Source organism: Drosophila santomea, chromosome 2L, assembly GCF_016746245.2.
Source record: "Drosophila santomea strain STO CAGO 1482 chromosome 2L, Prin_Dsan_1.1, whole genome shotgun sequence".
NCBI classification, from domain to species: Eukaryota; Metazoa; Arthropoda; class Insecta; order Diptera; family Drosophilidae; genus Drosophila; species Drosophila santomea.
Window position 1 is genome coordinate 12,177,243 of NC_053016.2, and position 22,637 is coordinate 12,199,879.

The 22,637-nt window shown below is 41.9% G+C and overlaps 4 protein-coding genes and 1 long non-coding RNA gene across 5 annotated transcripts; 3 read left to right on the forward strand and 2 right to left on the reverse strand.

Moving 5' to 3' along the window:
• The first annotated feature begins 259 nt into the window (after positions 1–259).
• On the forward strand, positions 260–2,064 carry LOC120458816. Its single transcript, XM_039646625.2, has one exon. It carries the CDS (start codon positions 453–455, stop codon positions 1,881–1,883), a length of 1,431 nt encoding a protein of 476 aa, XP_039502559.1. The 5' UTR covers positions 260–452; the 3' UTR covers positions 1,884–2,064.
• A 4,278-nt stretch (positions 2,065–6,342) lies between these two features.
• On the reverse strand, positions 6,343–7,121 carry LOC120454663. The gene is made up of 2 exons (XR_005616643.2): positions 6,980–7,121; positions 6,343–6,927 (listed from the first exon to the last, which is right to left on the reverse strand). It is a non-coding gene; the product is annotated as an uncharacterized LOC120454663 (long non-coding RNA).
• A 126-nt stretch (positions 7,122–7,247) lies between these two features.
• Positions 7,248–7,688, forward strand: LOC120454910 (papilin). The gene is made up of 2 exons (XM_039640606.2): positions 7,248–7,349; positions 7,408–7,688. The coding sequence occupies exons 1-2, from the start codon at positions 7,277–7,279 to the stop codon at positions 7,575–7,577; spliced, it is 243 nt and encodes an 80-aa protein (XP_039496540.1). The 5' UTR covers positions 7,248–7,276; the 3' UTR covers positions 7,578–7,688.
• A 482-nt stretch (positions 7,689–8,170) lies between these two features.
• On the forward strand, positions 8,171–8,748 carry LOC120453137. Its single transcript, XM_039637691.2, has one exon. The coding sequence runs from the start codon at positions 8,270–8,272 to the stop codon at positions 8,669–8,671; it is 402 nt and encodes a 133-aa protein (XP_039493625.1). The 5' UTR covers positions 8,171–8,269; the 3' UTR covers positions 8,672–8,748.
• Positions 8,749–9,615: 867 nt separating this feature from the next.
• Positions 9,616–10,266, reverse strand: LOC120454996 (PI-actitoxin-Aeq3c-like). The gene is made up of 3 exons (XM_039640805.1): positions 10,156–10,266; positions 9,932–10,069; positions 9,616–9,873 (listed from the first exon to the last, which is right to left on the reverse strand). The coding sequence occupies exons 2-3, from the start codon at positions 9,996–9,998 to the stop codon at positions 9,692–9,694; spliced, it is 249 nt and encodes an 82-aa protein (XP_039496739.1). The 5' UTR covers positions 9,999–10,069; positions 10,156–10,266; the 3' UTR covers positions 9,616–9,691.
• Between the last annotated feature and the right edge of the window lie 12,371 nt (positions 10,267–22,637).

Here is a 22,637-nt window from a genome sequence, read left to right on the forward strand (position 1 = left end):
AAGCTCCACAAACATAAAATTGGGGGCCATCAAAAGGGGACAGAATTCTTGCCAGTGGGGGCAGGGATATGCAGGCAGGTTGTCAAAACAAACAAATATAATAAAATAAAACAAAGAACTCAGATCTCAGAACAAAGGAAGCAAAAGTATATTTCGATGATTTTTCAACTTATTCTTCATTCAGCTTCAATGGCTGCCTTCTTTGCGCAGCGTTAAAAGTTTTGAATTATTGTGTTTTGGCATTGTCTGAGAGAAACCCATCAGGCAAGTTGGTCCAGGCACACTTGACACGCCTTTGACAGCCTTTACTATTAGCTAAACCCAAAATTTTAGGAATATTGCTTACATATTTGAGATTATTTAGATACTCCCGAAATTCTTGGTGAATGCATTGCCCAAACTATGCCCTACAGCAGCAGCTAAGCACTGAGTGTTAAGGACCAACGTCAGCCATGCTACTGAATGATGCCAGCAGGGATCGTCCCATCGGCCAGGATATTCGGCGCCTAACAGACGCCGAGCTGTCCAGCATGTGCAAAGTCTACGGTCTCGTTGTGGAACCCATCAATTTCCAAAATAGACGCATGACAGAGCGCAAACTCCATATAGAAATGATCACGGAGCGGGCCAAGTACCGGGCCCATCAGCAGTTTGCCCTGGAGTGCAACATGCGAGTCTCCGGGTACATGCGTCAAGTGCCGCCGCCGCTGCCAGACTACGGTTTTATGGACGTACTGCCTCAGAACTCCTACCAACCCATGCCACCCCAGACGTACTGGCCCTCGCCTGGCACCAATTTGCGCAGCCCACCTCCGCCCAGCTGGAGTATCCAACATCGTCGGGATCGTCCGGATCCGGTGCTCGAGCCACATCAGTACTTGACTTGGAGGCAGGAGAACCGGACAAGCAACCAAAGGACTGCAGATTCTGAAAACAAGTTCTTGGGCTTCAAGATGCCCTTTTCCTTAGGCGCTGCCAGGGATATCAGGTCAAGGATTACCAACTCTATCAAGCGCTTTCAGGGCGGAGCTGCGGAGAACGCGAAGGTGGGGATCCAGAATCAGCCAGTGCAGAAAAAAGGAGAGAATGTCGTACATTTCGATGGGAAGTACTCGCATAGATCCAACTATGCTAAGTATCCAGAGGATTATCAAGAGGATTATCAACAGGATTATCAAGAGGATTATCAAGAGAATTATCAGGAGGATTCCAATGAGGATAGTGTCGAAAAACCAACCAGCTCAGACCGTGAACGGGATACGCTGTCTGGCACTTCAGAAGACGAATTCCAGGAAGTTGGGAGGAAGGACCTCAGTCCCAAAAACTCCTATCCGTATCCCTTCAATTTCCGGGAACTTCAGAGACAGATTGTTGATGCGGAAACCGAAAATGAGCTACGCGACTACAAGAGTTTCATGAGCCTGTCGAGTGTTTACCACGAGCTCGACACCCAGGTGCCAATGGCACGAACGACACCATCTGTGGACTCCAAGCCCCGCTTCAGCTGGTGGTGGCAGTGGAGGGCGAAGGCGGGGGACGAGCGGATTCCGGAGGCGGAGCGGACCACCGAACAGGATCTGCTGCAGGAGCGCGAGTTGAAGACCATCAACTACCTGAGCGAGGCACCTGCGCGTCTGGATGATGGTGTGGTGGAGCTGATGGGCAGGGTGGAGCTCCGTGATGACAGCGAGGAGGAGGTGGTGCTGGGAGACACTCAAGTAGCACAGGGATCCCGTTCCTGGATGGGCTTCTGCCGGCACATCTTCCACCTGCTCTGCTGCGATCATCACGGAAATCTCGATCCGGAAAAGCTCAGCTGCAGCTTCGTGTGCTGCTGCATGGCCTTCAGTGTCTACATGGGCTTCAAAATGCTGCGGTATTGACATAATGTGGGCAATTTCATAGGTGTTTGTGTATCCAGTATTCAGGAAATTATGCATATCTCAGTTGAGAAAAGGATCCAAGTTGTATTCATCGTAATCATCTGCTTTTGTTTTCTTATGTTGAGATACGAACCGTATTCTTAATACACTACAGTGCAATAATACATGCAGGTCAAGTTCATTTAAGGTTGCAGGATTTTCATTTTATTTCTGGCATATTTCCTTATTTATTTTCACTTCGTAATTTATTTATCCCAGCCAATGTGTAGGGCATTTGTTGTCTTCAATTTGTAAGCAGATGCCACTCGTTGGAGAACGTGACATTGCGTCACGTGTTTCCATTTGTGAGAAGTCGTCCTTTGCTGGTCAAATTCTCACTTTCGAGTTTGTACGGAAATGAAACTGTAATTATATTCATGGCACTCCGACGAGGAAGCCTTATAAGATTAAAATTATTAAAAAGGAAAAGGTTTTCTAGATTTAGATTGCTGTTTATTACAGATTTATGTACTTATATTTTTCTAATTATTTTTCAGGATAATAGTAATATTTAGGTACCTAAAGTATGGTACCAATTTTTGTGCAACAATTATAGGTAGCAACTTTTTATCTTTTTTTTAAATTAAGTTACCTTTACTAAAAGTAAATCAATTTCGGATTACTCATTTCCAATTTCGATCGCCCAACTAACCAAACAAAATCTAATCAAATGCAATTGGAATGACCGAAAACCCAAGCGAGGGAAAGCCATAAATAAAAGTTTGGCCATAAAACCACAAAGAGACATAAAATGGACATAACAAATTTAAACGGCATAAACAATTGGCAACAAAGTGGGCTCCAATCTGAACTACAGAACAGATCGCACGGTTTTTGACTCCGCTCGTATTGCACATTTGCGCTGAGTATACAAAAGTCTGCAGCTATAAAACGAGAGACAGGACTCAAATGCCTGGCTGGAGCACAGAATCTGAGAAAGTCGATGGTTTGGGCAGGACTCCCAGTTTGTCTTTATGCCAATTCAATTTACCGGCAAATCGCTGCGTCGAGTCTTAGTCCGAACCTTTGGAAATGAACATAAAAACGCCAACGAAATGCGGCCATTTAATTTATATGCTGGCGCGCATTAAATGGCATTTTAATTTCTATGGAAGTCGTAAAAAGTCCTAAAAAGTATTTCTCCTCTGCTCCTCTTTTCATATTTATGTCTATAAATTTATTTTGCACTTTTCCATTTCCCAATTGCGTGCAAAAGATTTTTACATTTAATTCAATTTGCCATCTAATGGATGGGGCGGCCGGTTGTGGGCGATTCCCCCCAAGGGAATGTGCTTACCAACTGGGCGTGGCCATGTCTGTTGTGCAGTCATTGCGTGAAATATGGTCCCGGCTACTTAGCAGTCTCATCTTCAGCTCCTGCTCTTGCTCTTGCTCCAGCTCCAGCTCCAGCTCCTGCTTCAGCTCCAAAACTGAAATCCGGTGGACGCCCGAGCCAAATTACCGTTACAAATTTGCGCTACTTTGATGGCAGCCACCTCATTGCCAGTTCTCCTCGGAATGCCCGGCAATGTCATACAAAATTTATTCGCCCTACGTGCCTTGGCCGCAAATCTTCGCTGCGTCCAGAGGGTCAAGCAATTTTGACCGGGCTAGTTTGGGTCACTCCAAGTGGAAGCTGCTAATGGTTTTCATAAGAAAACGGGGGACGATCAACTCATGGTTCGTTGGGTGAGTTCTGGGCCATCTTCCAAAGTTCGGCTTGGGATTTCAACCCCATTCTGAGGAACACGTCATCCTGAAACAAGGTATTATATGGTTCATCTTGATTTTAATATATTAAAACTAGCATAGGAAACATTTATCTTATCTACTCATTAGCAAACATAAGTTAGAATGTAACTAAAAGCTGTTTGTAACTTTCGTTGTGAGTTGTAGATATAAACTAAACTACAGCAAACAAATTTAGCTAATTCCTAAATATATATGCCAAGCGCATTTCATTATTGCTTTGAACTGGCCAAGTATGTACATATGCAAATGCAAACCCAAACTTTCGCCGAGAAAAATAGAAGCTGCTACACATTTGCAGCCATTTTGGAAGCCACTTAACCAGAAAAAGTTACCAGCATCTTTGGCCTAATGAACGAAACTCCAAGCAAGCAAAACTAAAAGCGCGACTGCCGGAGGATGTTTCGAATGATGTGGAGTGGTGTAGTGTGGTGTTCAAGGACTGGGGATTTTGGGTTAACCCCTTGGGGGAAAATGCAATTTTGTAATTGACTCACAATCAGTCGAGCGGAAGTTGTTTAGCTATGCAATATGGCTGCCAAATGCGACAAACGGATGCAATTTGTGAAATATGCACGAAATAAGACGATAAGGCGATGCTCAAGAGGTGGGGAATGCACAAGTCTCGCCCAATGGAACCCTATTCCGCCAGAGATTGAAATGTCAATCCGTTTATGGGATGGGGACATGTCTCTGTTCGTGTTCCTGCTCCTGTCTATCCGCTTGAGTGGAACATGTTTGTCAGCTAGTTTTCGATGCGATTTTTTAATGTCAACTGTTCGTGGGGTATATAAGTTTCTAAAGTGCTTGTTGGTGTGGAAAGTATCTCACAAAACTAATAGTTGTTAAACCTGCAGATGTAATACGTTTCTGAAGATAAATTATATTTATATTTATTGGCGTACAAATGCAGAGGCTTATGCAAACCCATTCTAACATATGAAAGAATTGAAACATATAGCCCTTTTGTCCCACATATGAAGTGCAAGTAATAGGTACTAGGCCAGTTGCAATTAAGGCACCTTCCTGCGTCTTTTCAGCCTGCATGTGTGCCACAGAATGTTGCCAAAATGTCCGTTTGCCGCCCACATGTCTGAGCTGAGCGAGGCGCCCGAATGCCGCTGACAGATGTTCCACCTTTGGCCAGGAAACGGGCTACGGAGACAAGCTGTTTGGCTTCGCCGGGAACCTGGAGGTCGACGTAATAGTTTTTATGTGCGGTTTTCGGTTGGGTTTCTGCCTTTGCCCTGCCATAAACGAACAATTTGTGTAATGCATTTGGTGAATAATGAGGTGGGCAGGGAGCTTTTTTTGGCTCCGAGGCGACAGATTTTTTGGGGTTCATGTTCGGTTTGGGAGTCGTTCTATGCAGATTCATTTTTTATGCTCACAGTTTTGCGGAAGTTCGGAAAAAGTTTCCATATAAAATGTTTACGTATCGATATTTGCGGACATTTTACCGGTCATCCAAGGGCAGGTGTGCCATTTCATGTAGTACATGTGATTTGAAATGGTACTATTACATTATTTCCACATTCCTATGACGCCAGACAGATATGTGCCAAACTTGGTTTACATGTTTAAATTTAAATTTTTCTTCTCAGATTTATGGAATATTATATTCGAAAGTCAGTGAACTAACGTCAATATCAATATTATGCGTATGTAAAGAGCCCTTCAACTTTTAATGTAGTTGCTCATAACAGACAAGAGAAGTAATGCCAAATATCATATGCATTCTGTCTCTTTAACAATTGAATTCAGCTTTTCATAACTCGCTTTCCTAACGCCAAAACAAAGTTTGTACAAAATGAGCTAAATTTGTTCCTCAATCTGAGCGCAAATTTTTCTGAATCGCACCATTTCCGCCAGCAAATCAAGTTGAGCAAATGCTCACTTAACCAACGGGATACAAGCAAATCAAATAACATTTCTTACAGACGTCTCCCAATTAATACGAATAAGGTCTTCTATAAAAACGACTGCGGTAATACCCTTGGTATACAGTACTTACAACATTTAATATTGTCTTTATTCTCAATTTTCCAATTGCCGATTCAAATGAGACATGTTTAGAGTGAGATTTCTATTAGCTCAATGAAAACCATGAACTATAACCATAAATCAAAGTACCTTGCACAATCAAGGGAATTAAATGAATTGCTTAACCCGTCTACAGGCCCGCAGGAACAAATGTTTCTGTTTCTTATTTTTTGATGCAAATGTCAACAATTAATTTGGAGGCAAAATATGCGCAGTCTCACAGAAAAATAAATAAACGCCAAGACGCAGAGGGCCAGGCTAAAAGTGTAAGGAGGAAAATTGCAAAGTAAGGCAAAGTAAACAACAGGGGGAAAGCTGGAAAAATGTAGGAGCAGTCCTGGCAATTAAAGTTGAGACTGCAGAGGCGGATCCAGAACGAAATGAGCAGGTGGCTGAATCCAAGGCCTCCATTCTGAAGGAGCAGGTGGCATAATGAAGTCGATTGGAAGTTGAGTTCACTTGAGCTGGAATAATTTGTTTTAATGCCAATGTTGACGCCAGCGGCGAATGCAAAGTAGGTAGACAATTAACGAGAACATTATTGTGTTTGCTAATAAATATGAAATTAAAATACCTACAATTTATGGCACACATGGCGCACACTTGATATTCAAGAGCAACTACAAAATTAGGGAAATAATTAAGTGTCCTTTAGAACTTTTCGTATCAAGAGTTCAAAGAATGATTGAAGGTTCAGGGTTGAGAATGAATATTTAATCGGGTCGTTCCTCTCTTCAACTTGGCAACTTAAAACTTTGATCAAGGCCCAAATAATCGAACCGCATCATTGGCCATCATGTCCGGTCATCGGCGTTGTTCGCTCCATTCGACAAGCCACTTTAATGGCAGCCCAGAGCCTTTCGTTTTCATCCTGCTTTCATTTACATGTCCTGTGGCGCATCCGAACTTTTCCTCGACTCCTCCAGGATCTGTCAGATGTATTTGATTGATTTGTTGGGCAATTTGCCGCCGCCTGTTGTTCGTCAGAGTTTGCACAAAGTTGTGTACGCCATTGCGCCTCCGCTTCCAATCCACTTGAATCACTTTTCTGCCACATTCATGCATGATTTATGTTTGAGCATATAAAGCTGCCATCGACGTAGTTTACGGAATGAGTTTGGCAAACATGCTGGGGCTGCAATCTAGAACCTGCTCTCCCATTAAGAGGACCTTTGAAGTCGAAAGTGCCTGGCCAAAAGTGTCTGTCGCGGATCTTGGGTTAAATCAATCAATGACTTAATGGCTTATTGTGAATATATTCTCACATTTCCTTCGATATTTCCCCATGGACCATCTATTAGGCGGCAGTCTACGCGATAATTGGATTAATAAATTACTTAGGAATTGATTAAGAAGGTTAATAATCCACGTCAATCGAATCAGTTGTTGTGACAATTCTGATTTGAAATTACACTAAAAATGCAACGTTTAACGTTTGTTCCACTGGTTAGGCTCTTTAGATTTAAGAAAAATGTATGCATGAAATTCGAATTTTACGGTATAATAAAGAGTGCATTTTTAAAAGCAATGGAAATCTGAACTAAGGTCATCAGACTAGGAACATGAAGCTTCTTTCGTTGTCAATTGTTATTAATTGCGCCTTACAATTGCAAAATGTCGTTGGCTATAATACTGGTACAATAAATAAGCCAATTAATTAATTGTTAGTGACTTAAATTCTGTTAAATTATAGCAAAGTGTGATGATCGCAGAAGTAATGGTGGCGCTTGTCGAAAACCCCCCGAAGACAGATGGACCTTTGAGAAGATTCACCGAAAATGCGTGGAAATAGATTTCTTTGGATGCCCAGGCACGAAAAACATCTTCAACTCTAAAAGCGAATGCGAAAACACCTGTTTATGATGTATTAGTTTACTGATCAGCCCACCAGTTCCAAGGTGAATTGATTTGATTGCATGTTCTTATTCCTGTACCACGTGTCGTATGCGTAATAAGAGTATTAATTAACTCGGAGAAGCTTCCTATCCCTTTGTTGTTTATGGCAGACAAGTGAGTAAACACAGCCCAGCTAATTGATGGCTGGCGACGTTTTCCTCTGACACGATTAACCATTTCCCTGGTCACCAGTGGTTGTACTTTTCCCACTTTTCCAACTTTGCCTATGTGTGTACAAACAATGTCTGGGCTACCGAGCGCTGATTGATTGAGTTTCTGTTTCTGTGGCACGAGGGCGTCCAGTTAATGGATCAATGGCTTTCTGTTTAGTTTGCTGCCATGCTCGTGTACATTCAACATCCATCTCACCCCTTTTTGTCCTTATTGTAATAAAGTCAATCCGGTTAGCAGAAAACAAATTGTTTCCTTAGATTGCCTTTGGTGCCGTTCTGCTTGTCCTTTATGAGTTTACTAAGTTTACTCTAGCTTAGTGACTACATGCATGCTTTCATTTTTCTTATTTAAGATTAAAGCAAGCCTTGATTTATGATTTTTCCATTTTAAAACTCACTCAACTACACAATCTAGTTCGATAAACACCTAACACACTTTAGTTCATAAAATATCTATTTACTCCAAGAATCAACTTGGGGACAAAGATGCTCATTCCAGAGGTGGACATGTGGAATGTGTCCAAGAGTAGCCGGATACACCGCCTTTCCATTTTCACTTGCGATAAGCCTGGACTGAAGGTGTTGGCCTACACCGCAGTGCGGGGAGTGGATAGGTTCTACTTGGAGTGCCAGGACTACAGGGATTACTTCAGAGACCCCTATAATCGAGTCCACAAGCCCAAGAGGTTCACGACGTATGCAGGCAGGTGCGACGCAAAGTTGGATACCGAAGTCGAGATCCTTTCAATGCCGACCTCGTGGCGCATTGATCGCCAGCCCATCATCTATCCAATCGACTATCACTCGGATATGGCACTTGGTAGAAGGGACTGCGATCACATCAAAGCCTTCTGTTCCCCAGCCGAGAGCCTTAGCTTCAAGCGATAGGTGCCTCCAAGTGCATGGGATTCCTGGGATCGGCTGTTACCCTTTTGGCAGTTTAAATACAGTTTAAGCATTGCAAACCAATGGTTTTACTCTACATTTTGATGTATTTCAGGGTAAATGCTGAATGATGCCATTTGAAAACGCTCCACTGTCAGTCTGCTCTGTCAATGGGTTCACGCGTCAGATTCTGTTGTTTTGCGCCAGTTGGGTTGCACTTTTCACCCGCTTGTTGGCGTGCAAATTGCTAATGAATTTAATTCCCCTGCACACACGCTCGCAGACAATGCTGTCAAAAACGGGGAACGGATGGGAAAAGGCGGGAAAGCGGGAAAAGCGGGAAAGCGGAAAAAGGAAACAAGGCGACAGCATGGCTACTGCGAGCATGTGATGCAGGCGACAAGTGAACTTTGTCTGTTGTCGGAAAATCTAATAACCGACAGCGAGCAAACACACAATAACGCCGAGTTTTCCCGCTACTGTACTAGTCGCTGTGTATTGCCGGGTTTTAATTCGTGTCAGGACCTGCATATTAAGTGGGGCCGGCCACAACGGTATCGAAGGATACAAGCCGCATTCTGATTGAATTTCGGAGGCGGATCGGGGCGTGGCAGCTCTAGTTGATACAACACGGTGGCCAAAGCCCTCTCATCCCGATGGCTGATTAAGCATACGCCATGTGTGCGGGCCATGAGCCCAAAATACACAATGCATTTTCTGGTTGCCATATTTGATGCCTATACACTCGTATTATCGCTGACTGCTCCGCTGCAGTGGTCGAAAAAACTAAATAATATTCTGTTAGGCAACTCAATTTTCATCAGCATAAATCAAAACTCGACGGCAGTTCATTTGCATAGCGCTGGGCTTACCGAAAATTGTTGAAAAATCTATTTCAACTTTGCAGACAAATCATATTCTCGGCTGAAGCGGAAAACAGCAGAAACTTTACGGCAGCTAGAAACTTTTATTTTGACGGTCGCCCTCAGAGGGCATTAAATGTTTCTATTTACTCTATTTACTCTATTTACTCGATTCAGGCAGACACTCCCTTTTGCAGTCCGACTCCTTCCCGAATATATTTTTTGATTCAGTACATCCTCCGAAGGCAAAGTGCTCGCACCTTTGTTGCTGCTTGTTGAAACGCCACATAAAATACAGTGCCTTGCACACTCCCATTTGAGCGGGCTCATCGTCGCAAAAATCTGAAAATGGTTCGGCCTTAACTCACAACACAGGCAATTATACCGCCGTTTAACTTACACGGATTGTAGGCCCAGGACCCAGCGACCAGCAGAAGCAAAATAATGCAAACACTCTGAAAATTCATTTTGGAATCTATCAATTTTCGTTCTTGATTAGTTTTGAAGGGCAGATCCCACACACAGTGATTCCACAATCCTATGGTGATTCCAATGGGACATTATGCAAAAATAATTCATGTGAGTTAGTGTTAAGTGGGTTAATTAAATGCAGATGTGTCTTACCGCTCTGACTGCTTATGAATCCCAGAATCAGCAAACGCCATCATCCTTTTATGAGTGTGAGAAAACTGATTTAGTATAGTAATGCGTAGATAAACTGTTTAATTAAGAAACCTGTTTTAGAAGCGGAAAATTTTTTAGATAAATCTACATTTTTTGCAAGAAAAACAAAATGAAGGGGTAATTTTTCACTGTTTAAAACTAAATTAATTTTTCTTCTCTATAAATCAACTTTTACAGTTTCATACTCTTGTTGTTGGCGGTTGTAAAACCAAGAAAATCAACGAGAGCCAAAGCGATAAGAATCAAATCGAGCATTCCCATACATATAGCCTGATTCCCCATTACTTTAATTCTACAGTTTAGAAATTACCCATCAGAAAGTAGCTAAAGTAGTATGAACTATTCCACGCTAGCATAAGGTATTTTATTGTGGCACCTAATGGAAACTATAGAATATAGACGCTAAATTAAAGTAACAACTGTGAAGAATAATATAATATCCAATATATAATATCCATTCGGCCTAATATTTGATGGCGGCTTGCTACCAATCAATAATTTAATAATTAATTACTTGAAATGAAATCCTTTCTAACATTTAAAACCTTGCGTTATTTGTGTACCGAAATAACTAAATAATGTAAGTGTAGTTATAAATACATATTTTCAATGGGTGTTTTCGCCAGAAATGACCGCTCAGCTAAACATTGCCATGTCTATCCATACTCTTTCGATTTTCGAAAATAAAATTTGACAAATTTTTGCATTTTTGATAAGGGGTACCATCATCAAAATTTGCGAAAAATGGCAAAAAATGTCATTTTCCTTTTTTGAGCACAGGTGGATAGGAAATTTTGTTACGAATTTAACGTGGTATAGCATTCTACTTTTGGACAACTATTTTTACTGCTATCGAAAAAAAATGGATTATTTTTATCAAAAAAAAATGGTTGTAAAAAATTAAATTAAATTGATTAACATTTTTGTTTGATTAGGAAATTAATTTTTCTTATGTTACGAGCATGGCAATAATATAATAAACAAATACAAATTTTTTTCTACCTTTCTGTTAGTGCGTTTTCCTTGAAAGTCGCTATAACCTGATTCTACTGTATATACAATTTAGGTTTGGTGAATTGTTCACCAGAAGAAATAAATACATTTTTTCCATATGGCAACATATTCCATACTTTTTATTATGGTAAATAAAGAACACAAGTCGACTGCCTCTAAATCGCAACAGGATTATCGTGCGAGGGGATTCGTTGAGCCTGCCAATGGGCTGGCATTGAATTTCAATTTGAACAGGTACTCAGAGTCAATAAAACGGGGGAGGAAAGTCGGGTAAAGTTATTTATATGTGGATGTACTCGAGTTCCAGGTCCTGCCAATAAGCCATTGATACGTTAATGTATGTCCTGTACCCGCGCTCCCATTTACTTGTCTGTATATGTGTACGAGTATATGTATGTGTGTCTGTGCAAGTGTTTGTTTGTGCCAGCTTAAGTCGGATTTTTGAAGGATTTGTAGGAGTGAACGCTGCGCCATGTTTATTTTCCGCGAAGAGCAGCGGGATTGCATTTATGAGGGCATTACATATACGCACGGGTGGCAGCGAGCGTTTTTTCAGGTTTTATGACTGCAAACAACCAAAAATATTTATAATTTCATTTGTTATGTTAACCAAGGGATGAAGCAAAACACGGAAAGAGTTAATCCGTGGGGATTTATAAATTTAAAATTTCCAAAAATGAATTTTCAGCACAATTGACCAAGGTCCTTTGTAATTGTGATTGACTGCTTGGGCGAAAGGTCATTGGTGAATTTAAATAACCCCACCAGTTCCCGTTCTACACTCAACTCATTAATTAAACAAATGTTAATAGACGCAAAATGTAACCGCAAAAGAGTATTGTTTTGCCTATTGTGACACGAGGAGGCTTATCAAGCTTAAGACCCCCATAAATGGACGATGCCCCACAAGTGCATTTAGTTTATTAACTAGACAAAGCAGGACACACACGTAAACGCCCTTCGAAATTGAAATCTATTGACAATGTAATTAATGCAAACCAGAAACAATTCGGGTCAAAGTGCAAACATCGACAACAGGAGCAGCATCTATAAACTCTCAATATAAGGACAGTGTGAATGTGTGTCCTGTTCGTCCTGTTGTCTCAATGCAAATACAGAAAACGTGAAACGCCCCCAGCTGCTCGATTTATCGTCGCAATTTCTGCTAGCTTTTCAAGCGCCATGTTTATTAGAAACCCGAAAACGTAATGCAAACTGGAACCGAGCAAATATTTATATATGACATTTTAGACAATTGTGCGACACAGCTGCGAAAAGCCGCATCCCTCGATTTTACCCCGAGCTAATCCCCCAGAGAGGTGTCACCAGTTGGATCAATCAAATCAGGCAATGAGCCATATGGAGCACAGTCACCCACAAAAGTGTGGCACACGCAAACGCCAACGCCAACGCAAACGCAAACGCATCTGTGCGGCATCGGATTTCAGCAAAACTGTCAGAGTAAAATCCACATGAAAAAGGACCATTGTTCCATGTGGTGACAGCATTCTGTGCGGTGGATGTCTCTGTGTGTGCATAATGAGTAAAACCCAATCCGCATGCAAATGTGATTAATTACAGGTGTGGGGGGCAATGCGGGTGAACCCGGAATACGATATGATATTGACACTCTAAATCGATATTTAGATGTAAATATTGGCAGAGTCCTACCACAACGCAAACAAGTAGCGACAGGGCAACCACAACAAATCAGCATCAACTTTTTCGTATGTAAGGAAGACACTGCCAGTCTTGTACATTTGTGTTTTGCCAAGCGAAATCAAAAGGCAAAATTTGTTCAGCAACCGCGCTCGAAAGTTCTTCAACTTTTGCCGCAGGATGAAAAGCGGCAACAACCACAACAAGGAGCAACATTAACGGCAGCCAAGTGAAATGACAACAGCAATCGGCGCTCATAAAGTTCAGAAAGTTATGCTGTTATATTATACTGATATCGGTTGTTGGTTAAAAACCCCACCCACCAACCACCACCCATCAGCCACCATCTTCATTCATAGGAAAAAGTTTTATGTTTCGTTTCGAGAATTGATGTTGAAGGACATCGACTGCGGTTTTTAAAGTCAAAGCCAGCGAAAGGGAAAATGTCCTCCAAGCTTACAATGGAAATGGGATAAGGATCGATGCGGCTGGCGGAGAAGGCTGGTTACGCAGGTGTCTCCATTGTTATATAATATCATTACCGCTGCTCTGAAATTATTGAGGATAAAAGCTTAAAGGAACTTGTAGCAAAGCTGAAGGAGATGCAAAATGAGTGATTTATATACAGTTCATTATATTAGACAACAGTTGTTATGAGACTTAAGCAGACGTGTTCATGGACTTATCGATTCCGATGTTGGGAAAATATCTATATAATTTAAGCAATCACCATTTTGCCGCACGGTATGAAAACTAAATAAGCAATTGACATTTTAGACTATTCAAATTAAACCGAGCAGACAAACAGCACACATTTATAAATTGTTGTGCGCTCTTGAAACCGGCAAACGGGCATATCAAATACCACGTGATATTGGGAAATAGCCAAGTGCTAATGAAAATACGAATGGCCTGGATATTGCCATTCCCGCTCAGTTTCCATTAACCACAACCGACGCTCAGGACTTGGGCCATAAATATTTCACATATCGTTGCTGTTCGCAACCAATTAGATTCCCGCACTGCAAATGGGTAAAATACCGAGGGCGGAAACGGAAAACTGAACCCAACTCAGTGCGGGAAAATCATTTTCAATTTCATTTATGAAAGCAAATAAATTTTCAATTGGTTTCATTCGGTCGCTTTCAACCCACTCAGCTTTCACTTTCTTTTTTGGCCTGCAAAACAAATACATAGAAATTCCAGAAAGGCCAAGTGCAGACAAAATCAACTTCTTATGAAGCTGCTTTCGCCGAGGGAATCCTTTTTACGCCTCCCATGTTTCCCTTGTCCCCCCTCACCCATCGGCCAATAAAAGCCTGCTCAATGCCCAGCCCACGTAAAGGCCGTAAAACGGGGCGTGGCCAAGGTGCTTACCTTTCCGCCCACTTTGGTCCTGCCAGAGACATTTAATAAGCAGTTGCTGAGCGCAGGCTCAACACCGAAACTTCGGCCAGGAACTTCGAGGCTGCTCTTGTGGTCTTTAAATATTTCAAAACTCAATGGCCACTTATACCCGAAACTCTGCTTTAAGTCCATTGTTTGTTGGACGGGCTTAAATACAGGATTAAGTTGTTCTCGCTTTGGTCAAAAAATGCAACAAGCTGGCAGATTTTCGGTTTCGTTTTCAAAGAATCAGTTTAAATTCCATTATTAAACTTATGTCTTAAAGCGAGTATATAGCTATATTCTTCTTCTCTTTCTCTAATTCACACATGCATATATTTTCTGATACCATAAATTCATTTAACAGAAATCAAATTAATTGTATATACCATTTTCTGTCTTAGAAATACATAAATGCTGGAAACTACGAATAATTTCACGTTATTATGCAGATAAATCGATTAGAAGAGGTTTCTGAAGGCCGTATATCATGTATATATATGTTTATAGCAAGATATAGGAAGTGTGTGCTGAATTTGGAATAAGTTTTTCTCGGAGGCGAAATTATGCCATCTCACCATTTATCCTCTCTCCCTTAGTTTATCGACCATTCGATTATATCCTGTGAAATGCCTGGCTCAATCTCTTTTGCCCGCTCCTTCGCGATTGATGTGCGTTGGCATTCAATAAAAAAAAAAATAAAAATATATTTCATTTTGCATTAATTTGACGTAGAAAAGAAGACAAAGAGCCAAGCGAAAGAACCTTGAATATCGAAGCCGGACTCGAGACTCCTTCAGGTTAAATATGGCAAAAAAATGCGTGCACAAATTGGCTGTCCATTTGAGTCCGCTTTGTTCATACATAATTAGATTTCCGTTTCTCTAACTCTAAACAATTTCCCAATTTTCGCAACTTTTTCATTGCTGCCCAAGGCAATTCCTATTTAATTGGCTGTCTAATACTTGGATGGTTTCCCATTCTCTCTGCAGCTCTCTGCTTAAAAGTTCGCCAATGAAATTTCAAGGCATCATTTACCAACAATTTAAATGTGTCCTAGGGGTGCTTAACATCCAGAACCCTTGACTTTTGCCATTTCTAGGTGGACACGAATATTTTATTTAAGGCCTTTATTACTTCTCATATTAAAAGGATATATTTTAATGTTTTCCATTCTGTGTATCTATTGGACGGCCCGAGATGTGATCATTAAAACCGAATGAAATTCATAAGAGGAGCTCAACTTTGAAATTATTGCCCACCATTAATATTTTCCTTGGGACTGCTTCTTGATGCCCAAACTTTTTCGATGCGAACGAGGAAACCAACAGACAAACAATTTCTAATTGCCCTCCAAGGACTCGTTGGTATCCTCAAGGATTTGGACATTTACATAAAAAATGATTTGCTACAAATTAAAAATTACCCAACTGAGGCATTCTACAAGCAAACGAAAGAGAAGTACGCAGAAAACTCTAACCGTTTAATTAGCAACATTTTTCAATGTATTGATGGAGGAAGAACGATAAGAAAAACACGATGCACAGTGCCATTGGTCGGGGCAAATCAAATAGGATTTGTATGTGTGGGTCCTTTAAAGGTGGCCTCACTGTGACCAGAACTTTACAGTCCTAACAGAGCTTTCCTAATTGTTCCTTTGAGCAGGCCAGTCCTTCCCCTCCGTCCACGCCGCCATCACCCTCTGTTGCTGTCAATAATTAGAACTGGGAATTTCCTCCGTTTCCTTGGGTTTTCCCAAATAGATTCCGGTCTCCCGACTGGCACGCGGATTACTCGAAACGTGGCTGCTAAGCGCCTCTAATGCCACTTGGCTGCCAGGAATGGGGCAACAAGGAGCTCACTTCCGCCTGGCTGGAGTGTAGGTTGGTCCTTTGTTTTGGACTTGGCCCCGTTAGCAGTCGTCTCTGGCCATTCCTTTTCATTATTTGCCGGCTTTGGTGTTGACTTATGTTGCTGGCCATTGACTTCGCACATGCTTTGAGTGGAAAATCAACCAGGCTGTCTAATGACTACATTCATTTCCAGGCTTTCTATTTGGCTAACAAATTTATAGTTTTTGATTTTAAGTTAAATAAGAATCGCGTGTGCAATTGAAGTTGTTTTAATTATTCGAAAATTTAATTAGTTTTCATTTATTATTATTGGACGGAAATCCAATTAGTGAAAAGGAAAGAAAAAGGAGCAAACCAAACATTTACAATGTGTGAATAAAGAGCAATACTAATAAATTTATTCTCGCACTCGCTATAATTGCGGCAACTTGAATGGTTGTGGCAGAAAAATCTTGGAAATTGCCACACATAATTATGTAAATGAGTTTTCCACCACAACTCCGCTCGATTGGTGCCAGTTTCCACCGAAGGGGGTTGGGTGCTGGTGCTGGTGCTGTAAAGACACATTTTAATTACCAAGAAAATGTAAATTAACCAACAAGAGATGGCAAACAGACAAGCAGACAAACAGACAGAAGCAACATGCCGCGGCTAACAGCAAAAGGCCATAAAACCCAAAGCTCATTCGCAGGATATGTGTGTTAGTGTGCGTGTGCCTTGTTGTCCTGTCCCTGAATATGTGAAAGTTTGCCTCTCTTTGCAAATGGCTGCGCATCTGTGATAACTTTACCCGCAGACTGCCGAGCCGAACAGATCCCAGCCATGAAAGGGACACAAAAAAGCATTTATGATAATAAAAATGAAATTTAAAGCATATTTAGGGATGTTGGGTCACGACCCGGACTAAGCAGCTTTAATGCATCTGCTTCCATAATTATGGGCAAATATATATGGGCATTTCATGGGAATCCGCGGGAATGCGTGGGTGTGACTTGAAAGCTGACACATTCGCAGCCTCACACGGCCCATTAGAACTTTGACAGTTTGACAATGTCAGATACAGATATCAGAAGTTTTTTCCCAGACATCCTTAATTGAATGACGTTTACCTAAGTTAATGTGTTATGAGTGTGCAATGAAGCTAAGCGAATATTTAATCAATAATTTTATGATGTAACATTTCTGTAGATGTGTAGAATTCTGTTTTAGTTAATTAATCGTTTTACTTTAGCAAACTGATTTTTCCATTCAACATGGCTTTATTTATATGCAATCAGCGTTTCCGATTTCAATATCCATTGGTTAAGTGCTTCATGTGCTCCATTCACTCACAGAAAAAAGACCACCGACCGCTAAATAATTAAAATCAATTAACAGTGCAACAACAACTGCAACACCACTGCAGTGGCCAGAGCGGAGCTTAACAGAAACAATTAAATAATTTAAACTAAAACCGTTTAAGTCATTAAATCAATTCGCAGTAACGCAGGGTGAAAAAAGGCAACGAACGAACTGGTTCACCAAAGTACTTTTATCAGCATGAAAATTGTAAAAAATTGTATGCAAAATAGTTGGCAGGAAAAACTGCATCGTGCTTGGGGAAAATGTAAGGGAAAAATGCGAAAAAAGGGCACCAGCATTAGGGGCAATTTGTTTTGCATTACATATCACAGCAGCAGGGCACTACTATCTGATATACATATATAGATTTTCGTGTCCCACGACACTTTCCTAATGACTGGTAAATTAGTTCAACTTAAAACCTAATTGGTCACCGGGGCGGGTAACACAATATGCCATCTCATTTGGCTGGCTCAAGGGTCAAGTTGTCCAATGTAGAATCGAACCCAAATCCAGAGCCCTGCGTTTTGTTCGCTGTCAAAGGACCGATCTCCTTTCCCCCCCCTCCTGTCAGTAAGTAACCAGCCAGCCAACCAACAGCTGGGGTAACATCCTGTGTGTGTGTGAGTGGGATTCGACATAACAATAACCATTTTCGGCTCACACACAGAGAGAGAGGGCCAGGACTTTGTGCGCTTTGAGCTGCATGCCAGGGCATAGATAATGTATACGCAGTGTGGTACAGAGCGGGCGGTGGGACTGTGAGTCGAACTCAGTCAGCACCACTGGCATGTCAATCAACAACTGTGCAACTTGCTCGGTCTGTTGTTCTTGCACTGGCTCTGAACTTTGAGGTGGGCTAGGCGGGAAATGGGAAATTGAGTTTGCTGTCCCCCCAAAAAAAAGAGGAGAAATATCGGATAGAGCGTGTCCCTTAAATTGTATCACCAGGCACTCGCCATTCGGTTTTCCCCGAATTATTTTTTGTCTTTTCATTTCTCCTTTGCGTCACGCATCTCTGGCAATTGGCAGGCACACAAAAATCAATTGATAACAGGTGGCGTTGGCACAGGAAATGTTCCCTTTGGAAAGAGTCAATGGCCCGGCCCGAGACAGGCATAAAAATCGTTATGAAAACACATAAAAATTTAAAAAATTCTCGGGCCCTTCCGCCCCGTGTGTGTCGCGTTCGCATGAAAATGCTCGGGGCGGTGTCACTTGTGTGTTGATATTAAGCTAAAAGGGCCATTAGCTATAAAAATACTTAAGATGGAAATGTGCGCAATGCCGCGGGGCATTCGTGTGGCAGAAAGAGAATAACACGGAAAGCAAAAGTCCCTCCACAACAAGAAAAGCCGGGGTGCCAAAGGACTCGCAAACTGTCACCGAAGTTGTCAACGGCAGAGGTCTGAATGCCTTGGACTGCAACGGCGGCAGGAGGATACGGGTACATGTACAGGTACAGGTAGTTAGAATGTGAATATACTTATCCCACGTCTATCTGCAAATGGCATTAACATCTTGCCAACGCTGCGTATACGTAATGTATGCGGCAGGCCTTGTAACCCGTCGGATTTTAGATGCAACGGAGCACAATTTACCAGTGAAAGGCTAAGGTTACCATTTCTATCAATTAGATGTCAAGGATATTTATATCCCTTTCACTTACTAGAGAGTTGTATCTGTGGCCGTCAGGTCAAATATTTAAGTGCAACTTCATGGGAGACGAAACACTTTCGCTTGACTGCCGAGGGATGGAAACCATTTAGATGTTAAATACAGTTATGCAAATGTAGCAGCAGTCCAAAATCGTTAAATTGCCTTCAATGGCGCCCATTTAAGTACGTCCAATTTACCCCCAAAAGCCAGCTTACTGCCTTTCCCCAAAAACCCATAGTCTGCTAAAGCGATTTCCGCGGGTAACGCGACGGCGTTTTCAATTAAACTTTTCGCATAGCATTTAATAACTCCGCATAGTTGGAAAGCCGGCTTGGCTTAACAGTCTGGCCGTTGGTACAGGTCCTTTTCTGGGCGCACCCAGATGTTTGCATTAGCCCAGTTCACTTGGGTCTGCCTAGGATGTGAAAGCTTTTCGCATTGCAGCTTCCGAGAGATTTGTGACTTTTTTTGAGGTGAGCATGCGCCTTAAGTGTAGGGAAACTCACTTTTAAGAGATGCTGAGAGCAGTAGAAGTTGGACTAACTCCAATTTCCATTTCCTGTCCACACATCCCAAGTGGGTTTCTGTCTTGTGATACCCTAATTAATGTCTCTTCTATAATTCTTTTGAATTCTTCATAGAACACAAGTAAGTTCTATATGTATTAAAAATGTGTGCTTATATTACCTTGGACTAGCTACCCAATTATCCAAATGAGCGCTACCATAAATCAGCACCATATATTCTGTGCCTTGAAATCACATGACTGGGCATTAGGGCACTCAAACCAGCATTAGGGTAAAACTTTCAGAGAGTGCCGCCGGCTGACAATCAATTTGGCAATTCCGGCACATTAATTGCCAGTCTGTTAAGAGCGATGCACCTGCCGGACCTTCCGATGGCCACAAACACGCTGTGATGTCAGCAATTAACCGAGTCTAATCAGGTAAGCCCAGTTATCTGTGGCACAAATGATTCACTAATTGTCATGGCCAGGACAACCGCTCCGGAGACTGGATGCAGTGTGGTCCAGTCAGTACTGTGTTGCTCGGTTTAGTCATTAAAAGAGAAAACAAACTTAATGCCTGACTAATGCCCGAGGAGGAAAATGGGAAAGCGGCAAAGCGGGAAAGCCGGAGGCGGAACAGGAAAGTAGCAGTCACGGTGGCAAAGTCAAGCAAATAGCCAACAAGCGTCGCCCTAATGATAACAACGTGGAGTGTCCACAATGTCCAAAGTTGCAGGTGCTCTCGCACGCCCAGGCATTTACACTGTAAAAAATACTTCAAAATAATGCCGTTCGGTAACAGTAACAGTAATTGGCTAGGTAATAATGGTATATCTCATTGACATAAGAGTTTTACTGCAAGTGTCTCAAGTGCATGGGGGCCAACCTATAAAACCATTAGAAATTTAAGGGCAACAGCGGATTTACACACGCGGAGCCGCAAGGAGCGAGTTGCACGATGTCCTGCCCGCCGGAGTCCTGTTTCCCCTTCCCCCTTTCCCTTCTCCTGGCATCCAGGTGCTGCATGGTATGTGTATGCGACTTGCTGCGTGCCGAAGTGCGCTCGTGTGCGGCAGACTTGTTATCCCGGGCATTAAATTGTTTGTACATGCAACAGACAAGACAACACGACACAACACAAAAGGAACAGGAGGCGGACTATAAGTCAGCCTATTTGCCTGATAACAATAACAAAAGCTCCAACAAGCCATGTGAGCTCCGCAGGAGGAGGAGGCGCCAATTGGGTCCGTCGGCTGATGGAACTGCTAGACAGGCCGCTGGAACATTGCCAGGTCCTTTGATAGAGCTTTTTGCCATTGCAAAACAACATAATTTATTATTTATTATTATTTAATTATTTATTCGATTTTTTATTTACTTGATTTGATTTTTTACGTTGAGGTGAGTTCGTCTTACGGCGAGATGTGGATTAGTTACCAAAACCTATAAACTTTGTATACCCTAACTTATTCAATTAGCCACAACTCCAGTAACCAATTAGGTTTACCCCATTACCTGTTTGTTCGGTTTATCCAGCCCTTTAAGTGTTTGCCACAAGATTTTGTATTGTCATGACAGATTATCTACACCTCTTTGATGAAGCCTCATGCCCGAGAACATTCCTCAAAAATGAGACAAGTTTGTGAAGGCTCACTTCGGAATCCTGCGGGTCCTGGTACTGCCACGCCCACTTTTGAAGGTGTGTGCTCTTAGTTGAGTTTCGCTGGAGCGTGAAATATTTTATTGCCGATATAAATCTTGTTTATGCTCGCAAGGAATAAGAATGGAACTTGGCCAGAGGCAAGGATTCCAGACACTCGCCCCACTTTTTTCCTGGTCCGCCGCAGCCATCGTGGCTCACTGACTTAGTTGATGTTGTTATCGGCAAAACCAAAACCGAAAAATTCGATTTAACTTAATCGAATCTGAGGCCCCATGGAGTGTGATTCAATTCTTGGCTTGCCTAGACACTTTTACCCAATATGTCGCCATTGTCAGACAAGTAGGTCGAAAAGGCAGTGAGTAAAAGGGGAAAAAGCCTGGGGGGCAAACTCAACTGGTGGAGAACCAGCAAAGGCAATAACAGTGCAAAATTGGAAAGTAAATGTGAAAATCGTGTTTTAAATGCCTTCAACGTCAGACGATTGCGACGGCAAAACACTTTCGACAGTTTGGCATTTATCAAGTTTGGATGAAACTGACAAAACAATTTAAAATTTGTTGCCTTGGCAAAGCTCAACTAATTGAAATGTTTGCCTAGGTCAAAGTAACACATGGGGACAGGATATCTCGAGGGTCCTAGAAAAAAAGTTCAGTTCGGTCGTCAGGGAAGATTGAGAGTGCTCAGGCTTATTTGCGAACTTTCTTTGCTATTTCTAAAGGAAGGCAAACGTGTTCCAGTGCCTATTATTTTTATAAAATTTTTAGTTTAGAGAGCAGTTATTATTCTTCGAAATTTAAAATTAATGTTGAGAAAGTTATTCCCTACAAGTCGATTGATCGATTCCGGTTGCTTAAATGGAATTCACCCATATAAAGTGACTTCTGGTGGATACTTAAAATCTATAATCCTTTTTCACCACCTTAAGAACCCGTTGACTGCACTAATTTTCTTAATGCTTTAAATTAGCCGACCTAAACACCACGACTATCCAGCTTAAAATGCGCTCATTAGGAGTCGCTCGACCGCAGGACAGATGGAAATGAAGTCCTTTTCCCTGCGTTGCTCTCGGCTTTTTTCCGCCTTGTCATTTGCTGCTCATGAGCGTGTTGAAACTGCGTTCAAATGCAAATGTCGCAGGCCATGAGGCAGCTCAGTTTTTCCGCTTTTCCCTCCGCTTTACTAATCCACTGCTGCAGCAAATGGAAATGCTTATAAATTATGCAAGGTGTTTTTTTTGTTTGTGTGAGGAAGGACATCTGGCGGACACCAGCAGACACTGTCATTGTGTTCATCCTTCATTTGGCAGGACTCGCTGCACTTCCGGGGGAGTATGATTGAG

Coding starts and splice junctions, on each gene's coding strand:
- LOC120458816 (XM_039646625.2), top strand. CDS start 453: ATGCTACTGAATGATGCCAGCAGGGATCGTCCCATCGGCCAGGATATT.
- LOC120454910 (XM_039640606.2), top strand. CDS start 7,277: ATGAAGCTTCTTTCGTTGTCAATTGTTATTAATTGCGCCTTACAATTG. Junction 7,350..7,407: donor TGTCGTTGGCTATAATACTG/GTACAATAAATA, acceptor GTTAAATTATAG/CAAAGTGTGATGATCGCAGA.
- LOC120453137 (XM_039637691.2), top strand. CDS start 8,270: ATGCTCATTCCAGAGGTGGACATGTGGAATGTGTCCAAGAGTAGCCGG.
- LOC120454996 (XM_039640805.1), bottom strand. CDS start 9,998: ATGAATTTTCAGAGTGTTTGCATTATTTTGCTTCTGCTGGTCGCTGGG. Junction 9,874..9,931: donor GTCCTGGGCCTACAATCCGT/GTAAGTTAAACG, acceptor AACCATTTTCAG/ATTTTTGCGACGATGAGCCC.